Consider the following 19081-nt stretch of genomic DNA (forward strand, 5'->3'; position numbering starts at 1 on the left):
CCTTCTTAATTACCTGTGCGCCAGTTTATCTTCTGAATAGATACAACATTTAGAAGCTGCCACTAGGTAAGTTGTTTTTGAGACCAATTGCTGGTGATCTTGAGTGATCATTCTCTGCAATTAGTTGATGTTTCAAAACCGAGCAAACAAATCTGTACCCAAATGATAAGTTGCAAATGTTTCTTTCTCAAATGTATGAGAGGATAAACTGCCTATTGCTATTACGTAAAACAAAGAAAGAATTAGCAAGCTTACTGATGACATTAAGTATTTGGTACTGTAGATAATGAAGAAGGTTACAGAAGTATCTTGATCAATTGGGCAGGTGGATAGCAGAATAGTCACTGGAATTTAATACAGAAAAATGTGAGCTGCTACATTTGGGTGGGACCTACCAAGTGAATGGTAGGGATCTGGCGAGTGTTATAGAGCAAAGTGATTATTCAGGAATAGAGGTACATAGTACCTTGAAAGTGGTATCGCAAGTATATATTGGGTGGTCAAAAATGTTTTTGGCACATTGACCTTCATCAGAGTAGTGAATATAGACGTTGGGAGATCATGTTGCAGTTGAGTAATCTCTTGGTGAGGTCCCATCTGTGGATTTTCTATTTGCTTTGGCCACTGTGCTGCAGGAAAGGAATGATCAAGCTGGATAGGGTGTTGAGAAGATGAAAGAGGATGATGCCATGACTTGGGGACCTGATCTACAAAGAGAGGTTAAGCAGGCTAGAACTTTATTCCTTGGAGAACAGGAGGATGAGGGGGTGATCTCATGGAGGTATACAAAATCATGAAGAATAGATCAAGCAAACACAAAGAGTCTTTTGCCCAGAGTAAGGAAATTAGTCACCAGAGGACATAAGGTAAGTTTTTTGTGTGTGTGTGTGTGTGTGTGTGTGTGTGTGTGTGTGGTGGTGGGGGGGGGGGGGGTGAGATTTGATAGGAACTTGAGGAGTAACTTTTTTACCAGAGGGTGTTGAGTGTATGGAACAGGACATGGTTGAGTTTAGCATTATTGCATTGTTCAACAAAAAAACGGCATACATGAATAAGATGGGATTGCAGGGATATGGGCAGGTGGGACTAATGTGGCTGGGTCATTTTAGTCACCATGGGCGAGTTAGGCCTAAGGGCCTGTTCCCGTGCTGTAATAGCTGCTTCCAACTAACTCCCCCTAACTCCTGTCTAAAAATGTTTTCATTTGCCCTCCCCCAATTTAGTACTTTTTTACGAGTTCTAGGCTTATTCTTATTCATAACTAACTTGAAACTTAAGAATTATGATCACCATTCCTACTTTGCTCTCACATTGAAACTTCCATCACCTGGCTAAGCTTGCTTCCAAATCAAAGTCTAATGTGACCCCTTCCTTGATTTGACTATCCACATGATGCTTCAAAAAATCCCCTTAATGTATCTAACAAATTCTGCCCCATTCTAATCCACTGACACCAAGAATGTCCAATCAATATTGGTAAAAATTAAAATCTGCATGCTCTCAGTGAATGAGTCCTCTAGTACATTCTCTCAACCATGATATTCTCTCTAATTAGTACTGCCTCTTTTACATCTAAAACATCAAACCCAGGAACATTTAGCTGCTGGTCCTGTCCCTCTTGCCGCCATGTCTCAGTAATGGCCACCACATCATAATTCCATGCTCTTAGTTCATCAACCTTGTCCATAATACTGCTTCATCAATATAAACACACCAGGCCATTAGTCTCCCTGTGTTCATTTGCCCCTCCCTTCTCATCCTTCTTTTCAGATGTACTTGCCATAACATTTGCTGTCCCCTCATCACCTCCACTAGCTGCTCTACTCCTCAAGTTCCCATCCCCCTGCCACTCTAGTTTAAATCCTCCTAAGTAGGAGAATTTAACCTCCCTGCAAAAATATTAGTTCCCTTCCAGTTTAGTTGTAATCACTCAAACTAGAACCCTACTAGTATGATTTGTTATTAATGCTGTGATGCACAATCAATTACGCAAAGACTGAAGTTAATGGAACTGAAGGCTTTTATTAGCAGAACATGGAGAGCATCACTTGTGTTGCTGGCTCTCTCTGACCCAGGCTCGAACTGGGGGCAGGATTGTCGCATGACAGCCTTTATGGAGAATAAAGGGGAGGAGTCACAAGCCAGCCAGTGAGACCAGGGTCAAACAGAAAAGGTCATGTCATTTGGTTATACAATAATGGTTAGGCCACATTCACCCCATATTTTTAAAAACAAGTCCCGAGGAGTATGTTGCGGTGAGATGACCTCATAAGTTCAGTCTGTCCGGTGGCCTCCATTGGCGTTGTGACCGGGGGTCTGTAGTGGTCTCCTTCAGCTCTGGCTGCTCCATCTCGGTTAGCACGGCTGGGGTACTAGTTTGAGCTGGAAAGGTGGGAGCATGTATGTCAGCTTCCGGGTTGGCCAGGGTGGTGGGGGTAGGGAACTGAAACCCTGGAGAGCTGGAGCAGGGGGGTTGGGGGGGGGGTCCCTCGCATCCATCTGGGAATGCCACATAGGCGTACTGTGGGTTAAGGTGAAGCAGCTAGACCCTCTCAACTAGAGGGTCGGTTGGACTTATGGGTCCTCATGTGCTTGCGAAGTAGGATGGGCCTGGGGAATGACAGCCAGGTGGGTAAAGTGGTTCCTGACACCGATCTCCTAGGAAACGTAGAGTCTCCCATGAGGTGTCTCGTTGGTGGCTATACACAGGAAGGACCGGATAGTGTGGAGGGTGTCTGGGAGGACTTCTTGCCAGTGGGGGATGGACTTTGGACATTAGGGGCTTCCAGACTGTGCCATTCTCCCGTTCCACCTGGCCATTCCCTTTGGGGTTATAGCTGGTGGTCTGGCTAGAGACAATGCCCTTGGACAGCAAATATTAATGCAGCTCATTGCTTATGAAGGATGAACTCCTATCACTGTGAACATAGCAGGGGTATCTGAAAATGGTGAACAGGATGTTCAGAGCCTTTATGACAGTACCTGTTGTCATGTCCGGGCAGGGGATGGCAAAAGGGAACTGAGAGTACACATTGCGGTATGTGGACTTTAAGGGTCCTTTGAAGTCCATACTCAAACGTTCAAAGGGGTGAGTGGCCTTGATTAAGTGTGACCTGTTGGGCTGGTAGACATGCAGACTCGGCAATTTTCGTCCTGATATCCTTGATGGAGTTGGGGAGATTACAGGCCTTGATAAAGTGAAAAAACCAGGTGATCCTGGGGTGGCAGAGGCTGATGTTCAGTGCCTGCAACTGGTCTGTCTTGGCACTGACACATGTCCCTTAAGACTGGGGGCTCGTTGAGCTTTCCGGGCTGGTACAGTATATCATTGTTGTAGGTGGAGAGCTCAATTCTCCACCTCTGGATTTTGTTGTTCTTGATTTTACCCCGCTTTTAGTTGTTGAACATGAATGCGAATGCCCGTTGGTCAGTCACAGGGTAAAATGCTTACTGGTGAGGTAATGCTTCCAGTGCCATATTGCTTCGATGATAATCTGGGCCTCTTTCTCAATGGAGGAGTGCTGGATTTCAGGGTCATGGTGCATGAAAAAAAGTAACTGGCCTGCCCGCCTGGTTAAGTCTGGAGGCCAGGGCAAAGTCTGAAGCGTTGCTCTCCACCTGGAATAGGATGGACTCATCCACTGCATGCATCGTAGCCTTTGCAATGTTGGCTTTGATACGGTCGAATGCCTTCCAGATATTGATGAGGGGACGAACCTTCTCCACACAGCTAGGGACCTACTGGGCGTAATAGGGGAAAAACCCCAGGCACCTTTTCAGGGCCTTGGATCAGTGGGGAGGAGGGAGTTCTAACAGTGGGTGCATATGGTCAGCGTTAGGGCTGATGATACCATTCTCTACAATGCAGCCAAGTATAGCTAGGTGATGTGTGCTGAAGACACACTTCCCTGTGTTATACGTCAGGTTGAGGCATTTCGCGATGTGGAGGAATTTTTGGAGGTGTTGGTCATGGCCGCAAATAGTGACGTTATCAAGGTATGGGAAAGTGGCTCGCAGCCCGTGTTCGTCCACCATCCGATCCATCTCCTTTTGAAGATAGACACTCCATTCGTGACCCTAAAAAGATTTCTCAGGAAGTAGTACAGCCAGCCACCCACCTCGAAGGCAGTGTACTGCCGGTCCTCAAGGAGGATGGGGAGCTGGTGATAAGCAGACTCAAGGTCTATGATCGAGAACACCCTGTTTTGAGCAATCCGGTTCACCATGTCAGATATGCGGGGCAGGGGGTATGCGTCTAGCCAGGTGAACCTGTTGATGGTCTGGGAGTAATCTATGACCATCTATTATTTCTCCCCACTACCATGACCTGGGCTCTCCAGGGGCTGGTTAAGTCTGGAGGCCAGGGCAAAGTCTGATGCGTTGCTCTCCACCTGGAATGGGATGGACTCATCCACTGCATGCATCGTGGCCTTTGCAATGTTGGCTTTGATACTCTGCTCTATCACCCCCCTTGGCGAAGAGGTGTCTAACCTCAGACTTATTAAATACCCTGTCCCCGACACTATAATACTGAATTTTAGTCGCAACAGGCTTACAGTCCAGGGTGATGTTAGCGAACAAGGGGTCGGGAGGGTGGGGGGAGGGTGGTGGATTCCGGAATGTGCAGTGATTGAGTTTGTGGCTGTTGATTGGCCCCATGGGATTGGGGTTGCTGGTCGGCTATGTAGTGAGAGAGGGGCAGGCAGTTCATAAACTGTCCGTTACAGACCGTGGGGGGAGGGTGGGGCCCATCATACTCCATGGTGACACCTCTTTAAGTTGCACTGAAAGTCTAACCCCAGTAGGACAGGTGCACAGAGCTGTGGCAGTACTAAGAGCTTGACGTCACAGTATACCGTGCCTTGCATAGTTAGTGTCACAGCACAACTGCCACGAACTTTTGCCATTTTGGATTGTGAGGCGAGGGAGATGCTGTGCCTCTTGGGTGAATGAAGCTCACCGTGCCTCCACTGTCAACATCCATCATGACTCTGGAAAGTTGGTGTAGTCTGCGTTGATCTAGGGTCACTGATGCCAGTGTCAGCTCATCATCTGAGGAGTTCCTTTGGCTGCCGGCAGTCCGGTAAGATGGCAGCCCCATGGCGCGCATGCGGCCTGGCCATCGTTCGCTGGAAGGGAAGAGGGAGGAGATGGAAGTGATGTCATCGCGATTGGTGATCTCCGTGGAAGTGGCGGCAAAAGTGACTGCATCGAAGATGGCAGTCCCCATTCGCATGCAGTGCTGCTGGGTTTGGGGATTTGCTTCGACTTACAGACTTATGGGAAGCGTCCCTTTTTCCCACAGTTGGAGCAGACGGAATATTTGGCAGGGCAGCATTTCCTCAGATGCTTGCCCTGCCCGCAGAAATAGCATTTTGGGTGGTCGCTAACGGCTGTGGAGGTCAGTTCGGAGTGGGAGGGGGTTTGTGATCCCACCTCCCAAGATGGCAGCGCATGTGTCCCCCACGAGGTGGCCACATGTTCGCTAGAGAACGATTCTGCGTTGTGGATGGCTACTTCCAGAGTGTTTGCCAGTTCGATTGTTTGACGTAGGCTCAGTCTTTTCTGCTCGAGTAGCCTCTGCCTCGTGCAATCGAAGCAGATGCCTGCTACACAGGTGTCTCTGTTCAGCAGCTGTGTGTGCTCTTCTGCACTCACAGCCAGGCAGTTGCCGTCCCTTGCAAGCTCCTGCAGAGCCCTGTCAGTTATTGAATGTTTCCCCAGGTCGCTGCCTGCACAAGTGGAGTACGTGCCATGTAAAGACCATTCACCTGTACCTTATACTGGTCTTTCAGGGTGTCCATGGCTTTTCTGTAGATCTGGTAGTCCCAGACCATCTGGTAGACTCAATGCCCGATGTATGAAAATAGCTGATGGAGCTTGTCTTCATCGTCCTGGATCACAGCTGCAGAATCTGCGATGAATTTTCAAAGCAGTGGCGCCAGAGCACGAATTTGTCGGCTGCTTCAGTTCACTCGGGTCAATCTCTAGGCGGTCCAGCTTCAAATATTTGTCCATGTTCCGGAAAAACAAAGTTTTGCTAATAAAATTGAAACATGATCAATTACATAAAAGCTGAAGTTACTGAAACTGAAGGCTTTTATTAGCAAGAGATGGACAGCATCCCTTGTTTTGCTGGCTCTCCCTGACTCGGAAGAAATGGGGGCAGGCTTGTGGCTTCATGGGGGATAAAAGGGAGCAGCCAGTGAGAGCAGGGTCTAACATATGAGGTCATGTCATTTACATATACAATAGTGGTTTCCCCACATGGTGGTAAAATTGACATAATAAAATTGGGCCCCAAAGCAATGCTTCACTTGTGGATGTATGGGAGTCATCTGGTGGGCTCCTCTACATTGGAGAGATGGGACGCAGACTGGAAGATCATTTTGTTGAGCACATCTGCTCTGTACGCTGCAGTAACAGGAATGCCCCAGTAAAAGGCATGGCCAACCATGCTTTATGTGCTGCCAAACCGAGGCTATTCTTAAATTAGAGGAACAACCGTTTGGGCACTTTCCAACCAGACAGTATTAACATAAAGCTCAAATTTCCATTAAACCCCTCCCCAAGTCTCTCTGTCTTGCCCTATCCCTCTCACTCCCTTCCTCCAGCTCTCCATCCTATTCCCTCGCCATTCAGAGAGCTGTCCTCTCCCCTTTTCACCTCAGCATTTTCTCTTCTTCTCTCCCATCTATATCCACCTATGAACTCTTCCTCCCTTCCTCCCTCCTCTTCTCTCCTTCCCTCAACTCATTATTCAGGCACCTGCCTGTTTTTTGTTCATATCTTGGTTTCTTTTTTGAAAACTTCTTATGGATGCTGGATGTCCTGCTGAGTTTCTCCAGCACTTTTGTGTATTGTACTACAATCATAGCATCTGCTGGTAATTTGATCAGAAAATTGGGTTTATTGCTGAAAGGCATGTGCATAGATCAATGTTGATGTTGGTGAATTGGGATAAGGAAATTGTGCAAGGATTTTTGAGAAGTTGAAAATAGGAGGATGTAAACAGGAAGAGCAAAGAATAATACAGTTTAATACGTTGGTTAACCTTCAATTTCATGAAGGGAATAAATGGTATCAAACAGTGAAAGTAAAACTTTGCAAATACTTCATTGTAAATGTGTATGAGCTTCCATAATTACAAATATATTGCTGAATTAGCATTATATCCATAACTCTTATTTCATATATGTGTATGTGTGTATTACACGCATCTATGTGTATTACACGCACATACACATATAGGCGCACGCGTATATATGTGTGTACATATTTATATAGCAGGGATGGCAAAGACTGAAGGAATGGAAGGCTTTGTACCCATGAAAACCTAGAAAAAAAATTGATGTTAAAATTTGGAATATATTGCACAAGTGTACATGACTTTTCAAGAAGAAACCTCAAATCTACTGATTTTCTTTCATGGAATGTAGTGACTGCTATTCATACTGGCAAAATAGCTATTGTATATAATGAATATCCAACAGCAACATTTTGTTTGCATGCTTTTGTTTGAGGGAAGAAGACCAAAAGGAAATATCTCTTATTTTGCATGAAAGAAAATCTGACTTTAGGTTTCCTGGCCTTTTAGTTAAATGCCTGAAAATGTCAAAAGAATATTCTAATGTTCTTGTCAATCAATTTGACCAAAAAGACCTACTTATTATCGCATTGTTGTTTCTGTGCAATAAATTTCCAACAGGTCTTCCCCTGCTCTCGACCCCAACACATATCCATCTCAATGAATCACTTGGTCACGGTCTAAAAGTACCATCTCACTGAGCCATCAAGCAGCTGAGAGTTCATGAGACAACGAGACAGGAAATAATTTTGCCAAGGGTTAAATGATGTATTCAGAATGAACCACGTTGAACCTAAAAGAATAATTTGCCCAAAACATTTGTACCATTGAATTTTGACAAGTTTTTATGAGGCTAAGCCTTAATGTTTGCAGATGAAACTGGACAATATTAATCATATAATGGTTAGCTGAAAGATAAATTGAGGAAGACATTGCAGGCTAATTTGTCATGCAAGGCTGAAGTACAACCATTTTAAGAGACTTTAATAGCATCATGAAGATTCTACAAGTGATATCTACATTATTTATTAGAGAGAGTGCGTTACTGATTTCAAGCTTGGCTGAAGGTCACCCAATGAAATAAGCAGATGTTGTTTTGTGTGCTATTTTCAAGTTTCAATTTTTTTTATTGTCATATAAAGAGTCCCTTCAGAGTCACTGAGTGTCCATGGATTTGCCTCCAGCATTCCTGCAGCCTTTGCAGCCACACAAAAATTAGTCCAAACCATCGACAGCCTGAGCTTCAAATATCTGACATAATGAGGAAGGCTTCAGCACCCTTGGCACCCTCTCGTATCCCGATTCCGATACCTAGTACCCTTCAGCCAGTCTCCAGCAGTCCGCAGCCTGGCGTGAGTCCATTGACCACAGTCACTAGCATCCCTCAGCCTGTGTGGGTTCTTTGCGTCGAGTCACCACCAGACTGCCACCTGTGGGTTCTTCATCTACAGAGCCCGTCACTGGTCCGCCACTCTGGTCCCTTTCCCGTAGGGTCATCTCCTCTGCTTCTCCTTCTCATACGGGGTTTGTTCTCCCTGTTGCTAGTATGCTGTGCCAGTCCTGTGCTTCCCCGGAATCTGTAACCCCTCGAGGCCTCTTCTGAACATGTGCACCGCCATCTTGGGCTCAGACCCTATGGTCGCAGGATCTTAAACTAAACGACTGTTAGTTCCTTTAACCTGTCATTTAAAGCCTTTATGGAATCATTGGTAGTTGGGTGGGTGGTAGAACCCTGTGGAGGAGCGATATGTCTCTACTTTTTGCAGGCCCACAACAACGGCAGCGCTGCTGTTGCAGCAGCTCTGGCAGTGCAGCCATTATTTTTCCTGATCTTATTAATGACTGGTGTTGCATTGAGTGAATACCAGCATAGACACAGTTTGCCAAATGGTCCACTTCTATGCTGCAAATATCTAGAATTGTACCTCTAATCTCCCTTTTTCCCCTGACCACCCTGTAAACAAGTGTTAGATTTCCAGTCTTCGACCTTCTTCCTGAAGTAAAAACTCCGCCTGTGTTTACTTGCACAGAATTTATCAGCTCACTGGTGCCTCAGCAGGTTATCGGTCATGTGTGAGCATTGAAAGTGAAAATTGGCGGTTGTTCAACTGTTTAGGAGTGGGGTCAGGTAGAAAGAAAGCATTTTTTTTCCCCTGAGCTCATTCTTCCCCACCCTAAATATCCATGTACAAAATATAATCTGGCTGAAATCATTCTGACTGCAACCAGGAGCACTGGTTATTTATTTTAAATATGTTGGTGCATGAGACACTCAGACCATTTGTAATGAAGCAACAAACGACATTCATAAAGGGATAGAACTGGATAAGATCTGAAATCCCACCATCATTAGCCCGCTATGTTCAGCTAACTCAATATAAATTGAAATTTCTAATAATGTTTAGATTCTTGTGTAGCCTTTCCAGATACTTACTAATCAGTCATCATTTAATGTTGGCTTTTTCATGCGTATTAATATTAATCTCCTGCATGGGTTTAAAACTGTTCGTTAATTACCTGCACATTTTCCTCAGTCCCTCAGTAATGAAGATTCCTTTAGGAAATGTTCCTCATTAGTTGAAATCAGAAAGAAACTTGAAGAGCTGCTGATCAGTCTTCTAATCAGGTTTGTGAGACCTTTTCACTTGACCTTCGAAAAATCTTTACGACTAATGACATTTACATCATGATATTTTCCCATGTTTCTACAAATAATTCATAATTTTTAACAGAGGGGGCCACCTCCTCAGGTATTTCATGCCAGCATATTATTTCAGGATTCCTTTTATTGTCACATAATACAAAAAAAAAACGTAAAATACACGATGTAATTCAACTTTTGCAAGCTGTAAGGATCGTGGGAATGTTGACATTTGATTCTGCCGGTTCCACATTTCCTTCCATCACTGTCCTCGTACGAGACAGATGAAGGCTATTCCTTCACAAAGTTATATGAAAACCCTGTCACAAGGTTAGAATTTTAATTGGTTATGCTGAGCGTTGGTTTCCAGCTGTTTGAGCAAGCTCCTGACTTAATCTGCCAGTGCCACAAGTGATTTTTTGGCTGCTCTTTTTTTAAAATTTCTCTTTATAATAAAAAGGAAACAGGTGCTGTTTTTAATTTATTGAGATGAATGCAAAAGAGATGGAGCTTAATACTTCATTAAAGTAGATCTAAATACGAAGAAAGTACTGCTTATCTTTCCATGCATACTAATTGTAACATTTCAAGAATGTTGCAATTGCTTGTTTATGAGTTTCCCTTTTCTTGAACACAAAATGTGTCAAGTATTTTGCATTAATTAGACATGTTACGCTCATTGTAGCGATCACCTTGAAAATCTATCATAAAATAAACAACTTGCTTTTATAAATCACCACATAAGGTTGTTATTGATCCAGTATTCCTGGAATGGAAGTGTACTCGATCATTTGCAGTGAAAACTAGTTGGTGGCGTTTCCCACCATTAGTGTATCTTATGATCAGGTTATAAAATTAATAAATTAAGTGTGCAATAAGTATTTTTAAAGAAGAAATAGTATATGTCATGAGCAGTTCCAGACATGTGGTGTCGATCCTGCTGGTGGTATTAGCAATCGAACTAAACACAATGGCGTGACAATTTTTTTGTTATATCTCTGGGGGTTTGTGCTTCAGTGAACAGATTATATTTGCCTTGAAGACATCGTAGATATGTTTTGCAGATTGCATAAAGATGGGCGAGTACCACGGACCATAAGATTAACAATTAGACGCTCTTCGACTACTAACAAATGGTTCAATCGAGAGAGTCGACAGTGCCCTGTTCCAAACCAACTCATGCAGAAACTTAACACAGGTGATGTTGTTATTTTTAAACTTTCTCACATTTCCTCACAACTTTGCAGGAGTCTGTTCAACCGACTGAGGTAATGTCAGCTCTGAGAGCACTCAGGCAGCTACAGTAGTCAGAATCGAACTTGAGTTGCTCGAGCTGTGAGGCAGTGCTACTGTGCTCCTCCCTTCTCACTTACCTGATGAGGTGAAGTGGGGTATCCCAAAGGGATTTTGCTTCTGGTTAGAAGCGTGTTGATATAACCTTCCTGTCGCATTGCAAGACAGGTGTTCTAAGGTGAACTCAGGGAGGACAAAACCCTGCCATTAAGCAGAAAGGCAAAATCTTACATGGTCTTGATTTTCATTTCCAATGCTGTACTGACTGAAAGAGGGGTAGGACTACATTGTGATGAGTAGGAGGCTGGCTGCCTTCAGCAATTGTGTCTTCAGCAGGCCAACCCTGATTTTCTGGAACTCCAAACAAGCCATTGTTGTAGAATTATTTGTTACAGCTCACACAGCTTTAAATATTGAGTAGGTTTTTTGAGGCACACTTATATACACCTCAAAAGCAAGGACCAGCTTCCTCTAATATTGCTCTTAAGTTAAATGAGGGTGATGAAAATGCAGCAAATGCGTTTCAGCATGAGTTACATAAAGTATGTTAAAACATGTAAGAAAAATTAGATCTCATATTACTTGAAAGGAAAAAATTTAATGGAGTAAAGAAGCAAAAGGACTTGGGAAAATCATGTGCAAATCGGTAATTTTTTTTTGTGGGAGGTCAACAAAAGCCACCAAGCAGTATCTAAACAGTGATGTTAGTTTTTGAGTGCCTGGCCTATTTTATAATGAAGAGAAAAAAAATTAAAATTTTTGAAATCGTGTAAGGTTTTAAAGCAGACAGAGCAATCTGTCTACCATTATAAGACAATCAAATAGAGAATTGAGAAGAAAATACTCTCTCCAACGAATGAGGAGAAAATGGAACCACATAAAGGGATAGGAGGGGAAACGAAGGAATGATCAAATGAAAGAACATTCTGATGGAATTAGATAAGATAGGATAGAAGGACTGAAACAAAAAAGGTTAAATTACTTCTTTCTTTGTTGTATGTCCTAATTGCTTGATGTGGAGAGCAACAAAAACTAGTCCCACAGACCCATTTTTCTCTCAAGAGACACGAGAACTGCAGATGCTGGCATCTATAAGCTCCCCCTTCACCTCCATCCAGAGCCATATGCAGAGATAAGTCCCACAGACACCGTGGTTGAAGTAAAAACATATACAGAGATTCCTGGTCAGGCAAAGTTTTACAGATACTTCATCCAACTAACCTGGGGGCAAACCAGTTGGTGTAATGGTCAGCACAAGGCCTTTACAGCGCCAGCAATTAGGACCAGGGTTCAAATCCCACACTGTTTGTAAGGAGTTGGTACATTCTCCCCATGTCATGCAGGTTTCCCCGGGGGCTCCGGTTGCCTCCCACCATTCGAAACATACCGAGAGAGGAATGGAGTGGGTGGAGGGCAGCACCTTTGATTCACCAATGCAATTAGGTCTAATAACTCTCGGGAAGATTGAGGAGGAGAGGTTTCATGAAGCATTTATAGGATTTTTAAAAGGAGATCTTGTACTTTTTCAGGCTTTGATTGTTTCTATTAATTAATTACCATTTTAAATTCAGGTGCATTCAAATGAAATTAAGGAAAGTTTGATTCAACACTGTATTTTCATTTTAAAATTTGGGATTGTCCCAACAACGTGAATTTTAAAAAAAATTCAGACATTTAAATTTAGAAATACAGCATGATAACAGGCCATTTCGGCTTACAAGTCTGTGCTGCCCAGTTTACACCCAATTAACTTACCCCCCCACCATGTTTTGAATGGTGGAGGACACATGAGCCCCTCAGGGAAAACCCACATAGACATGGGGAGAACATACAAACTCCTTACAGACAGTGTGAGATTCGAACCCCAGACCCAATCTCTGGCTCTGTAAAGGTGTTGCGCTAACTGCTGTGCCAACCGTGCCGCTTGAGAAAACTTTGCGTGCTTATCCCATTTTCTTTGTGACATCCTTCAATTCATAATTTAAAATCTTGCATTTGTGAATACTGTATTAAAAGGAATTGGTCATTTGGATGTCAAATTGTGCGGAATGTTTTTCCATATTATTCATTGCACCCCGTGTCTCCCTTACTATTTCTTTTTAACAAGCTTAGAACTGATTTCAAAAGTTTTAATTTCATCTAGAACTTAACTGAATGTTTAAGCTACCTCTCTATTTACTTCTCTTCTGTCAAAGCAGTTACTTGCTGTGCTACATTTCAAAGACTGAGGCAATTCTTAGGCAGGTCACGATTCCTCATTGGCAGCCCTGACTAGGAATGCCAGGATTCTCTTAATCCAGGAGAGCATAATTTTCTCCTCATTTAGCACCTGCACAAAGCCATGATCTAACAGAGTTCAGCAGATGGTGATCAGTAGCAAACAACTTGCACTTCATTTCAAAGTCAAATAGTCTTCCAGCCCGAAGCTAGATTCAGTGCCCTCAGCCATAGAAAGGAGAAGCCAGCAGAAAATGTAAACCAAATGATGAAGGTGGGTTTGAGCTGAGATGCATTTAGTGCACATTGTGTCGGCTATGTTTTGCGACAGGAATATTTTGTCCGAAAAGCTTAGCCGTCCAGGGTTAGAAGGGCGAGGAAATACAATCCAAGAAAGCTATCAAGAGAGAAGCAGAGTAAATGCTTCATGCAATGACAATGAACCCCACTGTATACCTTTGTTTTTCCTTTTATTAAGGTGCTGCCAGACCAGCAGAGTCTTACCAGTAATGTTTCATTTTAATTTAGATTTCCAGCATTGGTAATGTTTTACTGTTAAAGCGTAAAGAAATGGATTGAATTGAGGAAGGAGTTTATGGGTATCGAGGGGAAGGAAATTAAACTTATGGGCTTTTCCACCCATTATATCACTCTTCCTCTTTCTTTTGTTTACTAGGTGATTGGGAGCTTGTGACTCCCTTGATTGATATCCTGATCAAGTTGCTTCAAAAGATGGTGGACACCAAATTTCAGTTTTTTGTGAGCCTTTTGAGCGTTTGCTTTGCAAATCTTATTCAGCCCACATTTTCCTCCCCTATCAAAGGATCAATTGGATTCTATTTAACACAGAAATCACCTGGAAAATCAAGCACAAGTCCAAAGATAGAAGAGAGTAGACAGCTTTTCAGACATTGCAAAGAATCTGATGGTGTGGGTTTAGGAGGCACCGCAAGTCCATTGAAAAAAATGGTAAATAACCTTGAGTCTGCTTCAGAGCATGCCAAAGCTGCCACACATTCCGATTTAAACCAGGTATTCTCAAATTCTAATCTACCACCTGAGATAGACATTGACATATTTAAAGAACTCCCAACTACGATCCAGAAGGAAATTCTAACAGAAGCTAGCACTTTACACGAGCAGCCAAAATATCTCAGTTGCCAAAAGCAGAGCACTGAGAAAGCACTTTGTAAAGGCAACTTTACCTTCAGGACAATAACAGAGGATGAGAGGAAACATTTTGTATCAGCAGACCCTGAGAGTAGCCCGTCCATTTCAAATGCAGTTAATTGCCAGAATGTAGATCTTTGTAGCATGATGTCGGCTAATCCTGGAACCCAGCTAGAGGTGTGTGCCCTTAATGTGCAAGATCCTCAATCTCCATGTAAAGCCTTAGCAACTGCAGAGGTGGATCGTGGAGCACCCACCCATCAAAATTCCCCACCCTTCCCCACCAATGTAGATGTAAAGGTGTTTTTGGAATTGCCTGCTGAACTTCAGAAAGAACTGCTGACTGACTGGAAGCAGCAGAGGTTTGTGTCAAAGGTAAATGTTGCAAAGCGAGCCAGCAAAGTCAAATCCAGTGCAGGAGCAAGACATCCCCAAAAGGCTCCCAAGTCTAACAGTATCCTGAAGTACTTTAGCAAAAGGTAAAACGGGCAGTCTCTCTTGTTCATCTCAATACAAAGGTTTTACGTTTACACCACAAAACAGGATGAATCTCTTCCAATTAAAAATTGTGAGGCAAAAATGGCAGCACCAGTATTAGAACTTCAAAGAGGCCAAACTGGTGGAATAAAGGTATATTTATTGAAAAGTATATTTCAGTGGGTGAAATATACTTTTGAAATTTGAAACCAAAGGGTCTTTTCTCCTAAAGTAATAAGAAGCAAGTATTTAATTTTGCCAATAGGCACCAAAAGAGAAGAAACCCAAACCAGATACTTTGACTACGCGATTATTCTCTTCCTCTTTCCACCTTATTTTCTCCCAAATTGCTCAGAGGGAACAGCTGCTTCCAGGTGTTAACAATACTAACCCTGCTGTGAGCAGAAAAGTTGTTACAAACTTCGAAGGCCTCCAACAGTGGGGAATGAAAGCAAATTTGTCCATCCAACAAACACACACACACACCGAAAATAGTACAGCAGTTGAGGACAACCTGGAAACTGTATCATTAAAGCTGAAATGTGGATTTCCAAAGACAGAAGCTGCTGAGACTTAATGTTCAATATTTTAACCTGATAAACAATGTACGTGACCCCATTCAAATGTAATGATGGAACAAAAAGACTGAGCATTTCAAAACATATTATGTCCTTCATAGAAACCATTAGATGTGCACTGGAAATTGTGGTTTGTGCTGCATTGCAGGTCAACTGCTCCTCTTTGCTACTGCAACAGACTGTTGTGTTAGAGCGTTGGTTTCATCATAATAAACTTGCTATTTTTATAAAAATACAGTTAACCAATTGAATTGTTGTCATTAAAGATATTGACATGCGAATGTAGGTAACTCTGGCCATTTTACCATTCTGTAACAATGCACTAAATTAAAATTGATTCTAAGAACATTGTTCTGAATCAACAGTTCAGTTGAACCTGAATGAGAATGAGCAACATTGTGGAAATGTGTTCACATAAATCACCTGTGGTTAATTTTACAGAATGACGTGTGGATTTTATGAGGTAATGGCCAAGCCTGTTCTTGTGAAATGGAGCCAACAGGAAAGAAAAAAAACCTCGAAATATATCACAGGGTCCCCAAGGAGGTCAGACTGAAGAGGATGGATGAGATGAGGAGGCATTGGAAAGATGAAAAGGAAGGCTGAATAGTGTGTGTGGGGATACGGGGGGGGGGGGGGGGGGTGGGGGGTGGGGGAATGGTTGCCAGCCAAGGAGAGAAGGGTGAGTCAGAGCATTAGGAGAGAGAACAGATCTCAAAATCTGAGGAGAGAATGAACCCAGAGTAAATAAAAGAGAAAGAGTAAATAAAAGAGTAGGCTATATCCAAGAGAGAATAAAGGGAAGGAGTGCCAAAGAAGAATTATTAATGACTCAGAGTTTCATTGTTTACAAAGAGCAAAGGCAAACAACCACTCCTGAGGAAGGTGTGTGCTTATAAAAAGGCTCTTGAACTGATCGCAGAGGGAGAGAGGAAGGCAGAGTAAGGATTTTGTGGAAAAGACGTAGAAACTATGGAGCAACAAAGGTACCATGGAGGAGATGGAAAGGGGGCATTGCAGAGGGATAGATGGGGTGGATTTGCCATAGAAGAGAGTATGGCAGGGAGCACCAACGAAGGACAGATCAGGATCAGGAACCCAAATAGACAGGAATTGGTCAAGAAAAGTTTAAATAGTATCAGATACATTTCAAAGCAACATTTAATTGATCAGCTACGACCTTCGTAAATGAAAGCAACTATTTCTTTGGTCTTCAGTGGTTGGAGTTAAAATCAGAGAAACTTGCTTTGCAGCACCACCAGGTAGCCATGGACTGTAACTGCAGCTGTGAGTGAAAAATGCAATGCCCTGCATAGTGCCAGGAATCCTCATCTTTAGAACGAACACTCTCCATACTTAGGAATCCTGTATTATGACAAAAATTGATGGGGATGGAAAATTGCTTACATAACAAATTATTTGTCAATAGTATTGAATGTCAAGGTGGGGAACTGAATTTTGCTTCCCCTGATGTGTTTGAAACCAAAGCAGCTGATTTGTTGCTGTTCATTTTGACAAATACTTGCTGGCAGATATTAATTGTGAATTAAGGGTCCTATTAAATCAAAGAGCCATTTTTTTTTACCATGGCCTCAGTGAAGAGACCACTGGTACTTTCTTACACAGCTTAAGCGGGTTAGGAGGAGGTGGGAAGAATGAAGAAACTCTACAGCCACGTTAAGAACTATTGGACTGTGGGGAGGAGGTATAGGGTTACCCCTTCTAAGCGGTCTCTTCTATCCTTAAACACCCCACAACCTACATAAGAAATGACAGATGGGCAAACACTGCTCCATATTCCCTATGGTTTGCCACTCTGCACCCCCTTTTAATTGATTCAAACAAGAAAAGAAGCAGTAAACTAAAATGCTCTGGGATTGTGGGATTTTTTTTAGTCCTTCCCTGCTTGAAACTCACTTCTGATCAAAATCAATCTAAAAAAAAATTAATTTTAATTGATTTAAATTTAGGCTTACAGCCCTTTTGGCCGATGAGCCTGTGGTGCTCAATTACACCCAATTAACCTACCCCACCATTTTGAAGGGTAGGAGGAAACCGGAGCCCCCAGGAAAAACCCATCCAGACACAGGGAGATCGAACAAACTCCTTCCAGACAGCGTGGGATTTGAACTTCGGTCCCAATTGCTGGCGCTGTTACAGTGTTGCGCTAACCATGCCACCCTATTACTTCATTATTCTCATTCACCTCCAAATTTAAGTCCCTTTTAATTTCCTACTTTTACAAAATCATGATTCAAGACAACCAAGCCATTTTCACACAGGAAGGACTGTCAGAAGCATCTTGGACACATGAAAGAAGAAATTTTCCTGCCAAAGGCAAAGAGCCATGCAATGGTTCATCATCTGTTTGGTCTGCTCAAATAAATTGGAAGTAAAGAGTAGCTCATTATATCTGATGTGTGAATGCAAAGGAAATTGTTTATCGGCGGGGGGGTGGGGGGGGGTGATCACAAGAATAAACCAAAAGGAGTGGAGAACCTGGGGCAAGAATATGCATAGAACCTGTTGGGCAGGCTACAGAAAAACCTGATGCAAGTTTAGAGCAAGCCCATTAGCAGTTGGAAGTTTCACCTTTTGGGCATAGCCTTTCATGTTTCCTTCTCCCTTTAGGATGAGGACAATCTGTGTAGCGCATCGAATGACTCAAAGGTCTGGTTAGGAACAGCCCTTTATGACCTGCCAGTAGGCGTGGCCAGTCATCTAGGGGTAATTTTTTAAGTACCGGGCATGACGTCTCAGCAAACCAGGTCCAGGGACTGTCAAGCCAAGCCAGTGTGGTCGTCCCTGATTCCAACTTCTGTGGGAATGAGAACATACGTTCGTGTGGGGTAGCATTGGTTGCAGTGTATAACAGGAACCTGATGGAGTTTAGGGTGTTTTGGAGGATGTCCTGCCAGCGAGTGGTGGCGAGGCCTTTAGAACGGAGGGAAAGCGTGATTGCTTTCCAGACGGTAGCATTCTCCCTTTCGACCTCCCCATTACCACGCGGTTGTAGCTCGTGGTCCTGCTCGAAGCAATACCGTGTTACTTCCACAGCTCTGCACTCATAAAATAGGACCCCCGGTCACTGTGAATGTAACTGGGGTACCTGAAAATGGCGAAGATGCTGTGCAGTGCATTATGACTAAGGACGAGATATGTCCGGGCAGGGAATAGTGAGCAGGAAGTGGGAGTACTTGTCGACCACTATGAGAATGTAAGTGTTACGGTTCATCGATGGTAGGGGCCCCTTGAAGTCCACACTGAGATGTTCGAAGGGCTGGGTGGCTTTGATGATGTGGGTCTTCTCGGGCTGGAAGAAGTTGGGCTTGCACTCAATGCATACTGGGCAGGCTCAGGTCATGGAGCAGATCTTCTCAACCGTATAGGGCAGGTTGCGGGCCTTTACAAAGTGGCCGAGCCTGGTGACCCCCAGGTGACAGAGCTCCTCGTGCAGTGTCTGCAGCCTGTCCAGTTATACACTGACGAATGTCCCATGGGAAAGGGAGTCGGGCGGGTCATTGAATTTGCCAGGCCGGTACAGAATGACGTAGAGAGTTCAATTCTCCACGTGGCAATTTTGTCATTTTTGATCTTACCCTGTTGGTTACTGCTAAA

General features: G+C 43.4%; 1 protein-coding gene across 5 annotated transcripts in view; it reads left to right on the plus strand.

Annotated features, from left to right (window-relative positions):
• The window catches only part of poli (polymerase (DNA directed) iota), an 83929-nt gene extending 68229 nt beyond the window's left edge, over nucleotides 1–15700 (plus strand). For all 5 annotated transcript variants that reach the window (XM_069923912.1, XM_069923914.1, XM_069923913.1 and 2 more), the window contains 3 exons: nucleotides 9622–9713; nucleotides 10793–10926; nucleotides 13915–15700. In XM_069923912.1, the coding sequence (XP_069780013.1) occupies nucleotides 9622–9713; nucleotides 10793–10926; nucleotides 13915–14891 (1203 nt within the window). In that variant the 3' untranslated portion in view covers nucleotides 14892–15700. The remainder of the gene's footprint in view (nucleotides 1–9621; nucleotides 9714–10792; nucleotides 10927–13914) is intronic.
• Nucleotides 15701–19081: the final 3381 nt, after the last annotated feature.

The sequence above is a fragment of the Narcine bancroftii genome, chromosome 3 (genome assembly GCF_036971445.1).
Source record: "Narcine bancroftii isolate sNarBan1 chromosome 3, sNarBan1.hap1, whole genome shotgun sequence".
In the NCBI taxonomy this organism is placed as follows: Eukaryota; Metazoa; Chordata; class Chondrichthyes; order Torpediniformes; family Narcinidae; genus Narcine; species Narcine bancroftii.